Source organism: Labeo rohita, chromosome 1, assembly GCF_022985175.1.
Source record: "Labeo rohita strain BAU-BD-2019 chromosome 1, IGBB_LRoh.1.0, whole genome shotgun sequence".
In the NCBI taxonomy this organism is placed as follows: domain Eukaryota; kingdom Metazoa; phylum Chordata; class Actinopteri; order Cypriniformes; family Cyprinidae; genus Labeo; species Labeo rohita.
The window spans coordinates 39,561,250-39,581,156 of record NC_066869.1 but is presented as its reverse complement, the minus strand read 5'-3'; the positions used below and the strand labels follow the sequence as shown (position 1 = coordinate 39,581,156).

Below are 19,907 nucleotides of genomic sequence, written 5' to 3'. Positions count from 1 at the left end.
ATATTCGCCTCAGTTCAAGTGCCTTGTGAATCAATCATCTTCTCCTCTTTTCTACTAGTTACAGCACAAAATAAACATGAATGACTATCAGAAGACATGTTGAAAACAACTTAATAAAATGAATGTCTTATGTAGCATAATCAGTGTTTCAAAAATCTTTAAGAACACAGCTTAAATAGTTATAAAAGTCCTAACATAACATTTACCTCAGAAATGTCAACAGTATAACTTTGCTAACAATGTTTTATTATTATTGTAAATCAGTTAACAGTTTTCACATTGATTAACTTTACTCATACAATATAGCACAACTTTAATCTTGTAACTTTATTCTAAAAATATTATTCTAAAAATTTTACTGCCATATTTACTAAACTACATAATGCAAACACACTTTTGGCACAGCGGCCCAAAACGTAAAAAGACAGAAAGAAAGAAAGTTTTTGGAGGAAAACATTTCAGCATTTTTCTCCATATAATGGACTGATATGGTGCCCCGGTTTTGAACTTCGAAAATTCAGTTTAAATGCAGCTTCAAACGATCCCAAATGCGGTTGTAAACGACCCCAGCCGAGGAAGTAGGGTCTTATCTAGCGGTTATTTTCATTTTAAAAAATACAATTTATATAATGTATAATTTTTAATGCCAAACGCTCATCTTGTCTTACTCTGCTTGGACTGTTTTTGTTTCAGTTCGTGACGAAAAACTCCCATCTCATGTTCTCCCTCTACTTCGAAATCATCCTATATTGCTGTTTAACCTTTTTTGTTAAGGGTGTTGCAACATGTTCATGTTGCAGAGACTGGGTCGGAACCTCTGCAACGATGTAGGATGATTTTGACATAATTTTTGAAGTTGAGGGAGAAAATATGATTAGAGGTGTTCGACATAACCGAACTGTCTTGAGGCAGAATACACAGAGTTCATGGAGAGAAAGGCAAGATGAGCGTTTGAGATTAATAAGTATTTTAATTGTATTTTTTTTAATGAAAATAACCGATCGTTCAAAATCGGGGCACCATATCAGTCCATTATATGGAGAAAAATGCTGAAATGTTTTCCTCAAAAAACGTAATTTCTTTACGACTGAAGAAAGAAAGACATGAACATCTTGGATGACAAGGGGGTGAGTACATTATATGTGAATCTTTGTTTTGGAAGTGGACTTCTCTTTTAAGGCTTTGTGTATTCTCAGTGGAAAGAATGGCTACTTTCGATAGTTTTTAGATAAGAGAGAATTAAAACAAAAGAAAGAGAATTAAAACAGTGCAGGTGTTGCTGAAGCTAAATGTGCTACAGTTGTGACAGTCTTTAAACAAACTAGCTACCAACCTCAGTTTTTTTTTTTGTATGTTTGTTCTTTAAAAAAAAATACAGATATTGTTTATTTTATTTTTTTTGTTTAGATCACAATTTTAAACATTCAATAGGCTAATTAATGGAAAGAATAAAGAGTAAAAAAATAAAAACTAAAGTATGCATAAATGGCATTCGACAAGTAACAAACATGGTAAAAGATGTGGTAAAGTATATATATATATATATATATACATATATATATATATATACATATCGTAAAATGTGACTTTCACAAGAAAGGGGAATGTATTACTTTGAATAAAAATGAACTCATGGTATAGCTGTTCTATAGCTATATAATTTGAAAACATACGTATTTATTTACAAAAATGGCCTTCCGAGACGACTTAATATGACGTCATAAAGAGCCTTTATAGCAATCTGGAAGGAAGCGTTCTAAATGACTCTTGGTAAGTTCAAAGTGTCTTTGTAGTAACTCCATGATACTTTACCTGCTGACCAAAACGAGTTTGCACCCCGCTTCACGTGCAGACCCCCAGTGGTAGCCTATGTAAAAGCAGGTGAAGTCGGTATAGTTGCCCCCCCTGCAGTAGACTGTAGGTGTGCAGGGGGGGCCGTGTAGAGTCGTAAATGACCGGTGTGGTGTAGTGCGTTGTAGTGATGGGTCGTTCTTGAACGATTCGTTCATTTTGAACGAATCTTTAATGTGACTCGGGACGAACGAGTCGCCTCGGGGAGTGATTCGTTCAGTCGCGCATGCGCAACATCCTATTAGGTTCTGTACTGGAATTAGTTCACCTGTTTTAGAGTCGTTCGTTCACCTTATGGGGCTGTCACGTGATGAACGAACGATTCAAACCCGAAGACTCAAAAGATGAACTAATCAATTCTCCTTCCGGCTCAGGCTGCATAGGTTAACATTACAGGGCTGTCACGTGATGAACGAACGACTCAAACCCGAAGACTCATAAGATGAACTAATCAATTCTCTTTCCGGCTCAGGCTGCATAGGTTAACATTACAGGGCTGTCACGTGATGAACGAACGACTCAAACCCGAAGACTCATAAGATGAACTAATCAATTCTCTTTCCGGCTCAGGCTGCATAGGTTAACATTACAGGGCTGTCACGTGATGAACGAACGACTCAAACCCGAAGACTCATAAGATGAACTAATCAATTCTCCTTCCGGCTCAGGCTGCATAGGTTAACATTACAGGGCTGTCACGTGATGAACGAACGACTCAAACCCGAAGACTCATAAGATGAACTAATCAATTCTCTTTCCGGCTCAGGCTGCATAGGTTAACATTACAGGGCTGTCACGTGATGAACGAACGACTCAAACCCGAGGACTCGAGAGATGAACTAATCAATTCTCTTTCCGGCTCAGACTGCGTTGGTTAGCTAATTGGGCTGTCACGTGATGAACGAACAACTCAAACCCGAAAACTTGTCAGATAAGAGGCGAGGTGAGCGAATCATAGACTAAAGACCCAGGTAAACAATGAATGAATCTTTTCTGTTTCTTATAGCATTATAGTTTTGTTTTGTTTGTAGTGTGATCAACGTTTGTGTAAGCAGTAGATGTGTTAGGGAGGTAAAACGTAACATTTTAATTATATTTTGCTAAAATGAACGAAATGAACGAAATGACTCGAAAAAAGATTCGTTCATTTTGCTGAACGAGACTCAAAGGACCGAGTCGGTAAAATGATCCGAACTTCCCATCACTAGTGCGTTGTGTGTGGTGGGGGGTGTGACACGGTGATTGACAAAAGGAGGGCGAGGTCGTTGTTCTCTCTAATCAAATGAGCTTTAATGGTTTATAGCAACCCCACCCGACCTCGTCCTTCATTAGTAATGGTTGTTAATCACGGTTAACACCTACTATAAACCATATTTATGAGCAGATAGAAATCAAATACATATTCAAAGTAATGAGGAAAATAAAATTACCAAAGAGTTAAAAATACATTAAATATTCAATGAAATGCAATAAACTCAGAGCTGAAACTGAATGATTCTTGTGTTGTTGTCTTGATTTGATTTGATTTGATACACTCATTATTCAAATCCAGCAAGATGTGATGCAGCTTCTAAAGACTTAAGTGCATGGTTACATAAATTTGAAAATACAGTAAACAGTATACAAAAACAAATCTTCCACGGACTGGACTGCTGTTGGGTCTTTACGCCAATAGGTGGCGACAAGTTCTTTTGTTTTGCTATGAACGAGTCATTGATTCATTCACTCGTTCATTCATTCGTTAAAAACAGTTGTTCGGTCAAAAAAAGTGTTTGTATGAAACTCCAAAAATAGCGCTGAAAGCACAACCCACAAATTTCAACAACATTTGTTTGTTTGTCTAACTATGAGACAGTATTTTTAAGGTATAGAAAAAGATAATAATAGATAGCTTAAAAACATTCACTTCGTTTAAGAACTAGTTGATTCGTTCATTTCGTTCACGAAAAATGTTATTCTGTTCTTTCACATACAAGACGAAGGGCCTATTTACACCCTGTTAAAAATGTTTTCCAAAGCAGTTGTAGTAAGTGCGTTTAAATGCATGAGAAAGATTTCTTCATTTCAAAGATTATTTCAAAATATCGATTCGTTCACGACTGAAACACCACTAGAGCTCTCCAAAGTTCCATGCGTTTACCAAGACTGTTTTATGCAAGCCAGTGCAGCTGACTGCAGTGTTTTTGCTCATCTTGCACGCACTTTCGGATGGAGGATGGCAGACACTGCATTGCCCAAATTTTAAATTCGACAAAGTAAACAGAAAAAAACTTTAATGTAGGTCTAAATTAAAACAAAGTAACTAAATTTGCTTTTTTCAACGTTCAGACAGAACTGGATTTGAGGATGCAATATTATTTGGACTAGCTCATAATAAAACGCGTTATTATAACACTGTCTGGAAAGTGGATCGCAGCATCATTATCAGTCTGCAAGCTGCGACCTCCGCATCCCCAGGCAAACCAAGGCTGACCTGATTTTCTGCACTGGCATCTCGCTACATCATTGTATCAGAGCATCATTTCCCTCCTGTGAGTGATGTCGGACTGTAGGCGACAGTGGAACCGGGAGGATGAGCTCCCTGTGTACCTGGCTAAACCCATCTCGACTGGACCCAACCAGCGTCACAAGTCTCACGGAATGTTCAGCTCCGTGGAGGGCGCGTATGATAGCAAGACTATCGATTTTGACCAGTATGCTGTAGGGAGAAAGGGGAACAGGAGCTCACGGAGCAGCAGCAGGGAGCGCATCGTGGATGGGGATTTTGAAGCTTATGAGATCAGCTCCCCGGGTGAGAGAGACGACGGGCGTCCGGGTGTCGAAATCACGGATCAGACTGAGAAGGAGTGTCGTTACAATCAAAACAACGGGAAGGTGGGCTTAAATGTTATGCGTGACAAAACAATAGTTTTTGACGAATTTGAACCTTAAACCATGAAAGTACATAAGATTCAGATTTTCTCATAAAAGAATAACATCTCTTTGTTAATCATACAATGCACATACTGCGTAGGTATTGTTCTGACATAAATTGCAAAAGTAAAAACATTATATAGCTAACTGTAGCCTACCAAGTTACCATACTAGTTACACTTCATTTTACAGTACGTGTACTTACACTTATTTACAGTGTACCTCGGTTGTGGTAATATAAGGTAACTAGCCTACATGGGGTAGGGTTAATACTTATTTATTACCTAGTTATTGTAATTACTACAATAAGTAGATAGTATGTACATGAGGAACAGAACTGTGAAATAAAGTGCTACCAAAATTACAATCCAATACTGGAATTTTACTGTAAGTAAAAAGTTTAAATGTAATGGACATTACCTGAATTTCCTATGCTATATTATATACACACACTAATCAACTAGTTAAAAGTTTTTTTAAAGGTAAGATTTTTAATGTTTTTTTTTTTTTTTAAGAATTCTCTTCTGCTCACCAAGTCTTTTATTTCAAGGCATGTATTTGATCAAAAATACAACAAAAACGCTAATATTGTGAAATATTTTTACTCTTTAAAATAACTGCTTTCTATTTGAATATATTTTAAAATCTAGTTTATTCCTGTGATCAAAGGTAAATTCAAAGCTGAACATCAACAGCATTCTTTGATGAACAGAAAGATCCAAATATCAGCATTTATCTGCAAGCTTTTGTAACATTATACACTATACCATTCCAAAACTTAGAGTCAGTATTTTTTATTGATCTAAAGGGATGATAAAGACATTTATAATGTTACAAAAGATTTTCTGTTTCAGATAAATGCTTCTCTTCTGAACTTTCTATTCAAAGAAACCTGAAAAAAGTCTACTCTGCTCTACATTCTGCATAATAATAATAATAATAATAATAATGATCATGTTATAATAATAAAAATGTTTTGATCAGCAAATCAGAATACTAGTATGATTTCTAAAGGATTATGTGACTGTAGTAATTATGCTAAAATTCAGCTTTAAAATCACAGAAAAAATACATTTTAAAATATATTCAAATAGAAAGCAGTTATTTTAAATAGTAAAAATTACTTTGGATCAAATAAATGCAGGCTTGGTGAGCAGAAGAGACTTACTGTTCAAAAACTTTTGATAGTGTATATAGGCCTATAAGTTGTTTTTGTGAAAAGTTGCATTTTCTGTTATTTAGTAAATATCTGTTGCATTACTGTCACGTTTGCTTGTAAGCTTTCATTAACTTTAGATTATCATGTGATCTTTATTATCTTATTATGATCCTATTATCGTTTTACAGTAACAAACAGCTATTAGCTCAGATATGTTGATTTATTACCTGCTAACTAATTTATGTTCAAAAAGGTTTAGCAATCATTCTGGTGTGGTAATAGAATGGTGAAATGTTCTATAAAAGCGCGAAAATGCCCAGTTTTATTGGAACGACGTTTTAAGGTTACCATAATGCTTCCAAAACATCCTCAACATTCTAGGAACGTTGATTTGTAGCATTCCAAGAATGCAAAAATGTCTACTTTCCTTATTAATGGTAAAGGAACGTTATTTATAAACTATTTTGAATTTAAAAATTATTTTACAAAACTGTTATTAGTCGATTCCTGACCCATAAACACCGACATTCTCTGCCAAATCTCGCCCAGTTCTCTCTTTGTTTCATGTGAGGGGGGCGCTCCAACATACACTCCAATACAAAACACGTCTTCGTACAGGCGAACAGATACACGCTCCCATACACACACATACACTGAAACACACACACCCCTCGGGAGAGGCGCTCGCTTGTGCAGCACTAAAGGAGCGCTAGTTCGTTAAGTGGGTTGGTGGCACAAAGAAGCGGGTGACTGCTCATTGTTCATCTCCTCAAATCATAAAGGAGAGATGTCTGGGACGGGCTACCAGGGAAAGAAAAACATCCCGCATTTGACGGTAAGACACCGGCTGCGAGGCGATCCTGCTGCTCCCCGGCAAATCCTGCGCATGGGGGAAACGAGAAGGGATTAAATTCTTAGCGACCCAACAAAGCAGAGGCCGCTTAGAAGAGCACTGAAATCAGCCAACGGAAAGGTGACCATTACGGCTACAGTGTGGCAAAGCCAGGCACATCCCTGCCGTGCATGAAGCGACGAATGCTCCGTTTGTATTTAAAATTGATGCCGGAATAAATAATGAATCTGTGCATGAATCTACAGGAGCTTTGTTGGGCGCGTTTCACTTGACAAATGGCGAGTGCATATGCGGACGAGACGCAACAGGGTCTGTCGCCAAGAACAGAAATCTGGAATAAACAGACACTTTTTAAATGCCAGTGCACACATTAAGACAAAAGAACATAGGAATATGAGCCCTACGTCTGTATTTTTGCCTGTAGTTATGAGTAATGGATTAGAACGATCCTAATCCTTGACTAAAGCAATCTTTGCAATCTGTGCCTGGTTGACATCTAGGAATAGCGCATATGTTGAGGTTTTTTTTTTTTTTTTTTTTGCTCTGAATATGAAGCCTAATTCAGCTAAGGAAAGCACCAGGGTATGTGCCTTCCTGACAACTGGATGATGCGAGGTTACCATGGCAACCTAACATCTTTCCACATTACCACATTTGCTCTTCTCTGTTCATAGAACCCCACCCATTCACAGAGTGTGAGGCTGAAACTGTGCAGAAGGCTCTTTTATCAGTGGTTGTAAGAGCACTTCACTGAAGTTCAAATATAGCAGGTAAAATAAGGTTTAAACTGCTGCTGGAATCAATCATTCTCTTGCTCTTTCTCTCTCTTCCTGTCTTCTACAGAGTGAGCGGCTGCTGATTAAAGGTGGAAGAGTGGTTAATGATGACCAGTCGCTATATGCTGACGTTTATGTTGAAGATGGAATTATTAAGTAAGACATGCACACTTTTTCCAAAGCACAATGCAATTTTTCATTAGCGATTGCACATCATTAATGTAAATATAAATAATGCATGCATGAAACCTACTCACGTAAATGAGTAAATGGCTCCATGGCTGTCAACAGAATGACATAATGTGAATAGCATAGTATTTCATAACATATTTTATTTTGCACCGTATGAAGCTCTATAGTGGCAACCTTTATGCTTCAATTATATACCAATGTTTAAATATGTTGTGAAATATAGTGCACATGTAGGACACTAGTCAAGTTTTTGGACAGTAAGACTTTTAATGTTTTTTAAAGAAGTCTCTTTTGCTCACCAAGCCTGCAGTTATTTGAAGTACAGCAAAAACAGTAAAATTGTGAAATATTTTTACTATTTAAAATAGCTGTTTTCTATTTGAATATATTTAAAATGTAATTTATTCCTGTTATTTCACAGCTGAATTTGTAGCATCATTACTTCAATCACATGATCCTACAGAAATCATTCTAATATTCTGATTTCTTTTGAAATCTTTTGTAACATTATAAATGCCTTTATCATCACTTTTTATCAATTTAAAACATCCTTGCTAAATAAAAGCATTAATTTCTATAATTTCTTTACCTAAAAAATTGAATGGTATAGTGTATAATGTTACAAAAGCTTTTTATTTTAGATAAATGCTGATCTTTGGATCTTCCTATTCATCAAAGAATCCTGAAAAAATGTACTCAACTCTTTTAAATAATAATAAATAATAATAATATTTCCTGAACAGCAAATCAGCATATTAGAATGATTTCTGAAAGATCATGTGACACTGAAGACTGGAGTAATGATGCTAAAAATTTAGCTTTGATCACAGGAATTAATTACATTTTAAAATATATTCAAATAGAAAGCAGTTATTTGAAATAGTCCAAATATTTACATTTTTTGCTGTACTGTGGATATAATAAATGCAGGCTTGGTGAGCAGAAGAGACTTCTTTAAAAAACATGAAAAATCTTATTGTCCAAAACCTTTTGACTGGTAGTGTATGTTTTTGGTCCCATTAATATTCCCCTTCCCTGGCCTTCTTTGCTCTTAATAAAACCATCAAATCTCTCTTACAGACAGGTTGGGGAGAACCTGATTGTGCCGGGAGGCGTGAAGGTGATTGAGGCTAATGGGTGCATGGTGATTCCTGGAGGTATTGATGTGAACACCTGCCTGCATAAGCCTTACCTGGGCACTCCACCTGTGGATGACTTCTACCAGGGCACCAAAGCTGCTTTGGCAGGAGGAACTACCATGATCAGTAAGTCTGGATGAATTGTTAACCTGTCTTTAAAAACTGGACTTAAAGGGGTCATCGGATACAAAATTTACTTATACATGTTGTTTGAACTGAAATGTGTCTTGGCAGTGTGTATACACAACCACCCTATAATGACAAAAATCTACTCAATGGTTTTTTAAATCCCCATAAATCATAACACTTTCTCAGATCAAGCCGTTCACAGATTCTTGGCAGAGTGACGTAGTTCTGAACTGGCCCATCCCACGATTGTTGACTGACATGGCCATTTTAGCGTGGATCCGCGCTGAGTGAGCTGTAAAACAGTCTTCCATTGTTTTGACTCCGGAGCAGGGGATTGAGCGACTAAGCGATTGGGGTGTTTTGTTGTTGGATGTAATAATGAACATAGCAGTCATCATTTACTCTCGACATCTGAGCCGCTAAAGACGCAGAGGATTACTTTTTTTTAAAGAGAATCCACCCCTTTAATTAATGTTTACAAACCACCTTTCCTAATAATGTGTTAGTTAGCAAGTTCTGCGACAAATGCGGCTGAAGTTAACAATCTCAGAGAACTGCTGGTCACCCCATGGAAGAGAGGGGCAGGGTGAGCAGAGCTCATTAGCATTTAAAGGGACATGCATCGAAACAGTTCACTGTGAACAGAGCTGTTTTTGACAAGGTAAATAGGGTGTTTTACACTACTATTGAGAAATTTTAACCAAAGTATGTTATAGACTTTTGATTAAGACCCTAAAGAATCATACCAACTTGGGGAAAAGGGGCATCCGTGACCCCTTTAAAATTACATTTGATCTCAGGATTGTCTCACTTGGGCAAAGATTCAAGTATTTTGAATATTTAGGATGCTGTGCCAAATGTTCCGAGCAACTTCCTTAGCAAGGAATACAAATAGCCTGGACTGGGACTCACTTGCATCTCCCTGTGAGAGTAAAGCAGTGTCCCAAATATGTCTGTTGTTGCCTGCTACAAGGACATGCCCTAGGTCCTGCATGTCAGTTACAGCCAATCAGATTTGATTTTCTCTAGGAGTCTGAGCCAAGAGGTATTTTTTTTTACAATAGCTACTTTTACAATAGCTAATTTTCTTTAAACAGTGAATTAGAACTATTAGCTGTTGAGTAACAGGATTTCAAGCTAAGAGTGAAAAGAGTCTTCAAGGAACATAGAAATTAATTAGTAATCAAGGACTAAAGCAGCAAAGTAACAGCATCTTTAATAGAAAATATTTCAAAAAATCTTCAAAAATCAACCGAAACTTTAAGCAGAATCCATCATCTTCTGTTTCAGTTGACCATGTGACTCCACAGCCTGGTGACAGTCTTTTGGAGGCCTTTGAGAAGTGGCAGGAGGCGGCTGATAAGAAGTCCTGCTGTGATTATTCACTTCATGTGGATATCCCTCATTGGCATGAAGGTGTAAAGGAGGAGCTGGAACAGCTGGTACAGGAAAAAGGTGGACACATATTAAAGATGTTACAGTATCTAAAAGTGTTATTTGCAAAGTTAAAAGTTTTTGTAAAGCCACATATACTGATCATACTGATATTTCAGAGCCACTTGCCAAAATTTGCCAAATTCCGATGACTGTTAACTTACAACCGTTCAAAAGTTTGGGTCAGTCAATTATAAAAAAACTTTTATTCACCAAGGACTCAAACCGATCAAAAGTAACAGTAAAGGCATTTATAATGTTTAAAAAGATTTCTGTTTCAAATAAATAATATTTCACAATATTACAGTTTTACTGTAGTTTGTATAAAATGCAGCCTTGGTGAAAATAAGAGACTTCTTTCAAAACAGTCTTACACACTTAAAACTTTTGAACAGTTCGGTATGTCTTTGGAAATACAAGCGCTCTTCTTTTGGCAGGAATCAACTCTTTCCAAGTGTTCATGGCCTACAAAGGGTTATTTCAAATGCCTGACTCTCAGGTTAGCTATCTATGCTTCTATCTATAGAACAGTTTGTACTGTAATACAATAAAATAACAAATATGATCTTTCTTTTTCTCATCTAGTTGTATGAAGCATTTTCATTCCTTAAGGAGCTGGGTGCAGTGGTGCTGGTGCATGCAGAAAATGGAGATCTGATAGCACAGGTACTTGTTGTCTAATGAGCAAACACCATTCAGTTTTTAAACACATACTGGTGCCAAATATTGTTTTTTCAATATCTGTGTTAAAGGAACAAAGCAAAATCTTGGGAATGGGCATCACTGGTCCAGAGGGCCACCCACTGAGCCGTCCAGAGGAGGTGGGATCTAAGAAGTTTAACTGAGTAACTGTTTATCCAGTCGGTTTCAGCAGAGTGAAGCATCCTGAAGTAATTGGTTGTCTGTTTCACAGCTGGAGGCGGAGGCTGTTTTCCGTACTATCACCCTTGGCAACCGCGTCAATTGCCCTGTCTACATCACCAAAGTGATGAGCAAGAGTGCAGCTGATACTGTGGCCAATGCACGGAAGAAAGGTGACTGCATATTGTGAAATATTGTTGCATGCTGAATTCACATTAAAGGATTAGTTCACTTCCAGAATTAAAATTTCCTGATAATTTAATCACCCCCATGTCATCCTTTCTTTTCAGTCGAAAAGAAATTAAGGTTCTTTCTCCATATAGTGGATTTCAGTGGTGGCCAGTGGGTTGAAGGTCCAAAGTGCAATTTCGATGCAGCTTCAAACGGCTCTACATGATTGCAGCCGAGGAATAAGGATCTTATGGAGTGAAACGATCAGTCATTTTCTAAAAAAAAAAATTGATATACTTTTTAGCTGCAAATGCTTGTCTTGCATTAGCTTAACCTCACGTGTAGTCGTGTTGGAAAGGTCACACTTGACGTAGGCGGAAGTACTGACCCAGTGTTTACAATGCGAACGTGCAAAGAAAGTCAAACGTGGATGATTTTGAAGTTGGAGGAGAAAATGAGATGGAGTTTTTTGCCCCAACCCTACCTTTTTTAAACCGAAATACACAGACAAAGAACTAACCGTGGGTGACTTTTCCAACGAGATTACACAGTGCGTGAAGATTCGTATATGCATCGCAGAGCTAGTGCAAGACAAGCATTTGTGGTTAAAAAGTATATAGTTTTTTTTTTCAGAAAATGACAGTTGTTTTACTAGAAAAGACCCTTATTCCTCGGCTAGGATCATGTAGAGCCCTTTGAAGCTACATTGAAACTGCACTTTGGACCTTCAACCCATTGGACACCATTGAAATCCACTATATGGAGAAAAATCCTGGAACGTTTTTCTCAAAATCCTTAATTTCTTCTCAAGAAAGAAAGACATGAACATCTTGGATGACATGGGGCTGAGTAATTTACCAGAAAATGTTAATTCTGGAAGTGAACTAATCCTTTAAAAGACGTCTCTTATGCTCACCCAGGCTGTATTTGATTAGCTACACCAGTTTTTAATGTCACATGATCCTTCAGAAATCATTCTGATATGCTGATTTGCTGCTCAAGAAACATTTATTATTATCACTGTTGAAGAAAGTGCTGCTCAGTATTTTCCCTGGTGAAAGAAACACCATATTATTTTATTGCAATACTTGAATATGTAAATCCTACAATTTATGAACTTATTCTCTTCATTCCACTGGCTGTAGGCTCTGTGGTTTTTGGTGAGCCAATCACAGCCAGCTTGGCAACCGATGGATCCCACTATTGGAGCAAAAACTGGGCGAAAGCAGCAGCCTATGTGACCTCTCCACCACTTAGCCCTGACCCGACAACACCTGACCACCTTCACTCTCTACTGGCCTGGTAAATAATTTTAAGTTATTTCTGCATTTTTAGACATCTGTGACATTCACCAGTTAGCGTGGATGCAGTGTAATACTGGAGTCTTATGCCAAGTGGCACTATCTACCAATTTGTTATCTACTCTCTCGATTACTTGGGCTCTTTGCTACACCTAGACCGCAGACACACCTTTTCCTGGCCCCATTTCTAAAAATAGATCAGGCTTTCATCTCCTGTTGCCATGGTTACAGAGCACCCTCCTTTTCCTCCTCCCTCCCCACCACACACACATATAACTTGTAGACTTGCAGGCTGCTAGACTATGGGAGAGATGTCATTATGTTGACATCCACAGCCACACATACTTTCACATGCACACACACATTCACAGCCACAGAGAATTACACACACTGTCACACAGAGGCAGGCCGAGGCAGCTGGAGAGAGGACATTTATTTTTAGCATAGATACATTAGTCTGGTCCAAAGGATGAGAGGAAATTCTAGAACAAGATCAATGAATCTTTTATATGTATTAAACGTTAAATATAGGAGGCAAATACAAGAATTCAGTTGGATTGTGTAGATGTGTGGTGTTGCATCTTGTGGATTTCAAAACATATGATCTTTGGAATTATTTTTAGCATTTCATCATGTGCACCTTTTGTCTGTATAACAGTAACACAAATCCATGAGCATTATGAATGCTTACATCTATTTGTATTGCAAATATTTAATTGAAGCGGACAGTGGCAGTTGGGCCTGATTTTATGGTTAACCCACATAAAGAAACCATTTCAGTTACACAGAAAAGATTGTAATTTACATGATGCTGATTGCACAATAAGCAAATCTAGTGTCAGTTCAGTGGAAATATCTTTAATATTTAATTCTCAGTCTACTATCTCTTAGTAGCTAAGCTGGTTGGTCAAAAGATAGAAGAGATATTTGAGGACATGACCTAGTAAAATAGCAAAGAGTTGTCATATGCATCCCTTAGGTCTTTGAAGTGTAATATCCATGGCGCTTGTAATGAATTTAAAATTGAGCAGTAAGCTTTTAAATCATACAAGATTCCTGTTTAAAATAAATGCTGTTTTATCTGAAAGATCTATTCATCAAAGAATGCTGAAGAAATACACTACCAGTCAAAAGTTTTTGGACAGTAAGACTTTTAATGTTTTTTAAAGAAGTCTTCAGTGTCACTTGATCCTTCAAAAGTCATTCTAATGTGCTGATTTGGTGTTTAAGAAACATTCTTTTATTACTATTATTATCAATATTTAAAACAGTTGGGTAATTTTTTTCAGGATTCTTTGATGAATAGAAAGATCCAAAGATCAGCATTTATCTAAAATAAAAAGTTTTTGTAACATTATACACTATACCATTCAAAAGCTTGGAGTCAGTGTAATTTTTTTTTTTTTTTTTTTTTTTTTTTTCTGGTAAATAAATTATAGAAATTAATACTTTTATTTAGCAAGGATGATTAAAATTGATGATAAAGACATATAATGTTATAGAAGATTTCTATTTGAGATAAAAGTTGTTCTTATAACCTGTTTTCCACAGTAATAATAATAATAATAAATGTTTTTTGAGCAGCAAATAAGAATATTAGAATGATTTCTGAAGGATCATGTGACTGAAATAATGATGCTAAAAATGTGGCTTTAAAATCGCATAAATAAATTACATTTTAAAATGTACTGTTTTTGCTGTACTTCAGCAATAAGTGCAGGCTTAGTGAGCAGACTTCTTTAAAACACATTAAAAAGATTACTGCTCAAAACTTTTTGACTGGCAGTGTATGTATCACAATTTTCACATAAAAATTTAAAAGCCGCACAACTGGTTTCAACACTGATAATAAGAAGTGTTTCTTAAGGAAACATATTAGAATGATTTCTGAAGGATCATGTGACGCTGAAGACTGGAGTAATAATGCTGAAAATTCAGCTTTGTAATCACAGGAATAAATTACATTTTAAAACATATTAAAATAAAACAGTATTTTAAATTGTAATAATATTTCACAATATTACAGTTTTTTAGTTTTGATCAAATAAATGCAGCCTTGGTAAGCATAAGAGACATTAAAAAATCGTCCTTACCCCAGACTTTTGAACAGTAGTGTACAGTTCACATGACACATTATAGAACCTCTAAATAAAAATGTGCCCGACTAGCTCTAGAGGGCAGGTCATGTTCTTTTTGGAGCTGCGGCCCCTGTACTTACATTTCTCTTAATCTTCATTCTCTTCAGTGGGGATCTGCAGGTCGTAGGTAGTGGACATTGTGCTTACAGCACTTCTCAAAAGGCCATAGGGAAGGACAACTTTACCCTTATACCCGAGGGAACCAATGGAGTGGAGGAGAGAATGGGTTTTGTTTGGGACAAAGCTGTGGTAAGTGCATCTGCATGTATGTTTATATGAATTTAAGTAGAAATTGCATTTATCAGTCACCACTCAATTTGTTCCCTACAGGCTATGGGGAAGATGGATGAAAACCAGTTTGTTGCAGTTACAAGCACTAATGCAGCCAAAATCTTCAACCTGTACCCCCGTAAGGGTCGGATAGCAGTGGGTTCGGATGCTGACATTGTTATCTGGGACCCTGACAAGATCAAGACCATCACAGCTAAAGCACAGCAGTCGGTGAGGATTGACAATTTTTAATTTACAAAGTTTAAGTACTTTGGGCATTTTTATATCTGTAATGGGATGAGGATTGTTCCACTATAATACATACATTTTAAAAACTAAAGTTTTCTCTAAATCTTAAAAGATTTCAAAATATTAATGGTGATTTTATACATGAAAAACAATGGAAAATATGTCAAAATAGAAAGGATTTTTTTGTCTAGTATATTTCTCTTGTTCTGTTTCTAGGCTCTGGAGTATAATATTTTTGAGGGGATGGAGTGTCATGGTGGCCCAGTGTATGTGGTTAGTCAGGGTAGGATTGTGTTTGAGGAAGGGAAGCTTCAGGTTCAGCAGGGGACTGGACGTTTCATATCCCGCAAGCCCTTCCCTGACATTGCCTACCAGCGCATTAAGTACCGCAACAAGGTATGACTCTTCATTGATTAATTCAATGACCTTCACTCAATTACTTCACTCATTCTCAGTTAGCTATGTTGTATATATTAAATTATTTTCAAGTAATGTTGTATATACACTACCATTTTGGGCTCAGTTTGATTTTTAATGTAAAATATAATATTGTAAATTTACTGTTAATTAAAATAACTGTTTTATATTTTAATATATTTTTTAATTGAATTTTAAAAAAGATATTTTTTAAGAAGAATAGAAAGTTAATAAGAAAAGCATTTATTTGAAATAGAAATCACATTATAAAGGTCTTTCCTGCCACTTTTGATCAATTCAATGCATCCTTGCTAAATAAAAAAAAAAAATTATTTTAAAAATTTAATTTACTTTTTAACAATAGTGTAGTAACATAAAGGGTTCAGTATTTTTTTTCCAAACATACGTTTGCTAAAAAACAGAATAATAATAATGAACTAGATGTGTTTCACAATGCAAAAAGATGCAAAACTGGTTAAAATTAGTGGATTATCAAACTTCTACTTCATGTCTCAGTTTATATAAGTAACACCAAACCTGATATTTACTGTTGTTTGGCAGGTGATGAGCAAGCAGGGAGTTTCTCGTGGGATGTATGATGGTCCAGTATATGATGTCCCAGCGACACCCAAATACATAACCCCAGCACCCTCTGCCAAGACCTCGCCCACTACACACCAGCCTCCACCAATCAGAAACTTGCATCAGTCTAACTTCAGCCTATCAGGTGAGGACCATAGAGGAAATTACCTTTTCTAATTAACATATTCCTTAAAGGGATAGTTCAACCCAAAAATAAAAATTCTGTCATTAAAGGAGAAGTCCACTTCCAAAACAAAGATTCACATATAATGTACTCACCCCCTTGTCATCCGAGATGTTCATGTCATTCTTTCTTCAGTCCTAAAGAAATTGTGTTTTTTGAGGAAAACATTTCAGCATTTTGGACTGATATGGTGCCCTGATTTTGAACTTCCAAAATGCAGTTTAAATACGGCTTCAAACGATACCAAATGTGGTTGTAAACGATCCCAGCTGAGGAAGAAGATTCTTATCTAGCAAAACGATCAGTTATTTTCATTTAAAAATACAATTTAAATATTTTTTAATCTCAAATGCTCGTCCATTGTTCATCTTCAGAACACAAATTAAGATATTTTTTAAGAAATCCGAGAGCCTTCTGACCCTGCATAGACAATAACTGCTGCCACGTTAAAGGCCAGAAAGGTAGTAAGGACATCGATAAAGTAGTCCATGTGACATCAGTGGTTCAACCTTAATTTTATGAAGCTACTTGCGTTGCTGTCTATGCAAGTTCATAAAGCTCTCAGATTTCATCAAAAATATCTTTGTGTTCCTAAGGTCTTACGGGTTTGGAACGACATGAAGGTGAGTAATTAATGACAGAAATGTAATTTTCGGGTACTATCCCTTTAAGAAAATAATATTCCCAAACTCCTTTGAATAATGTATCAATTTATTTCTCAGTATTTTACAGCAAGTATATATTTTTATGATTATTTTCATACTATCAGGGGCTCAAATAGACGACAACATTCCTCGGCGCTCTGGCCACCGCATTGTAGCACCCCCTGGTGGCCGTTCCAACATCACCAGCCTTGGTTGAGCCTTCTGCAGCTCCCATGTGACTTTGAGAGCGCGTGTGTATGTATGTGTCTGTGTGTGAGTATTATTACACCTCTATCTGTTGACAAATCATCAGTATTCTCCTCTCACAGGGCTATGCTTTAAAAGATTTTTGTGCAACGTATGCATGTCAAAATATCACTGTACCTTATCTGTGCAGTAAATGTCCCATCTACAGTCAGTATTACAGTGTGCAATGTACAAAACAGTCAACATATCTAGACAGATATCTATAGATAGCTAGACAATCACTAGAAAATACTTTATATCCGTAACAAATTTTAGAAAGAGTAGCATTTGAACAATGCTGATATAATTACTCACATTTACGAGTTATTAAAACCTTCATTCTGCTGATGTGACCCCAGTGTTTGTGAAAATGTCCTGCTTTAAAGCCCTGTGAAGCCGGTCACTAGTCATCCCACAAAATGGTGCTCCTCCTACTGGACAACTTGCAGAACTAAAGATAACTTGTAATAGTGATAATAAGGGAAAAGTGCTAGAATGCAGGTCTGAGATCAGTTTTGGCATAGATGTGCCACTAATAAGTACATTCTAAAGCTGAGTGACGATCTGCTATTAAAAGCACTTTTAACTCTCGTGTTCTCTGTGCACTGAAATGTTTTTAATTCTGTATTATCAGTCTGTTTGTGGTAAAGAATGGTGATGGATTGCATGATCTCACTTTTAGATGTTGGTATTATTGACATCTGACCTTTTAATTCTTATGCTCTTTATACTTTATATCACTTATCAAATTTGAATTGTTTTACAAGAGAACTGTTATATCACTTTTTATTTGAATTTTACCTTTAGTGAAAAAGGCTGCATGCCATTTTAGCTCCTTCAAGCTCTTGGCTGTGTAGATTTTGCTTATTGCAAAATTAGATGTTGACTAGAGAAGGTATTCACATTACCTCAGTATCACAAATGCATAAGCAAAGAATGCAACTATATGCAAGCAGCAAGATTTTTATCTGCAACATTCTCATCTGCAATGCAAATTATCACATTTGGAAAAGCAAGTCACACATGCATTCAAATAGAGCTGAAAATGCCATTTCATCTGCCTGTTTTTTTCTATTGTGAGATTTCCACAGTATTGCTCCACATCCAAGTGGCATTTGCCTAGTCACTGTGTACTGTACGCTAAAAGTCTTAATACCGAACTTCCACTGGATAAATGGTGATCGCTCTTGTTTTGGACCAATACGAGGCCAAGCCTGCTGTATTGTTTTCTGTACCCCATTGTGATTTTGTATTGCCTATGGTATATATAGTGTTTATGACCAATGCCATTTTAGTTTTTGTAGACTGATACCCACTAATGCACTCATTGACTGTTGATAATGATATTCACTTTGCTATGGTGAAATAAAGTTCATAAATAGATGTTTTTGAAGCTGCTGCTGTGTGTTTCACTTGTGTGAGATTGTCTTTTTCTGAATTAACCAAATCTGACAGGCATAAACTGGGGTTGAATTTCACTGATTTCCCTTATTTGTCATAATATAATGTATTTTTGATAGTCAATATCTGTAGTACACAAATCTTGACAACAAATAAATGCTGAATATTTCCACCAGTATTGTCCACGGAAAAACAAAAAACAAAACATACTGTTCATGTAATGGAATATGCAACTCTACCACCTGCAAAAACAAAGCATGGAGACGGACAGAGCAAAAGTCACACATCTGAAAAAAACAAAAATGGATTAAAAGATGAAAAAAGAGAAAGCCTAAAGACAAGCCTGTGAGATTCTTAATAAAGATATAAGACACAGAAGACACGCAAATATTACTTCACCACCTGCAAAGGGAAAAAAAGACGCATGTAAAGGAATTTTCCAGTCCTTTCCCAAAAACAGGGCCAGAAAGAAAGACAGACTAAATTAACTGTCATTTTTCACTTTAAAGGGGTCATCAGATGCCCATTTTCCACAATTCGATATGATTCTTTAGGGTCTTAATGAAAAGTCTATAATATACTTTGGTTAAAAAGGGTAATGTAAAACAACACCCTTTTGACCTTGCCAAAATCAGCTCTGCAAAAATCATCCCATTCTGGTCGAGGCTGCTTTAAATGCAAATGAGCTCTGCTCACCCCGCCCCTCTCTTCTCTCTGTGGAGTGACGAGCATGTTTACTTTAGCCGCGTTTAGCCGCTAAACTTGCTAATTAGCACATTATTAGAAAAGACGATCGCAAAAAAATCATAAAAAAACCCTTATACTCACTTCTGCTGTAAGTGAAGTTGGGTCACAAATGATTTTGATCTTCAGCAGCTCAGATGTCGGGAGTAAATGACAACCACTACGTTCATTATTACATCCAGCAACACAACACCTCAATCGCTCAGTTCTTGTCTAACTTACATCCCTGCTCCGGCATCAAAATATGGAGGCT

General features: G+C 36.6%; 1 protein-coding gene across 2 annotated transcripts; it reads left to right on the top strand.

Moving 5' to 3' along the window:
• Positions 1-4,026: 4,026 nt before the first annotated feature.
• On the top strand, positions 4,027-18,902 carry crmp1 (collapsin response mediator protein 1). 2 transcript variants are annotated; one of them, XM_051118572.1, is made up of 14 exons: positions 4,027-4,725; positions 7,620-7,708; positions 8,825-9,009; positions 10,303-10,467; positions 10,884-10,945; positions 11,032-11,112; positions 11,199-11,267; positions 11,360-11,480; positions 12,624-12,780; positions 15,025-15,166; positions 15,248-15,418; positions 15,653-15,832; positions 16,415-16,580; positions 17,389-18,902. In XM_051118572.1, the coding sequence occupies exons 1-14, from the start codon at positions 4,390-4,392 to the stop codon at positions 17,478-17,480; spliced, it is 2,016 nt and encodes a 671-aa protein (XP_050974529.1). In that variant the 5' UTR covers positions 4,027-4,389; the 3' UTR covers positions 17,481-18,902. The 2 variants fall into 2 exon arrangements, with proteins under 2 accessions (XP_050974529.1, XP_050974536.1); XM_051118579.1 differs by lacking the exon at positions 4,027-4,725 and adding an exon at positions 6,505-6,758.
• The last annotated feature ends 1,005 nt before the right edge of the window (positions 18,903-19,907 follow it).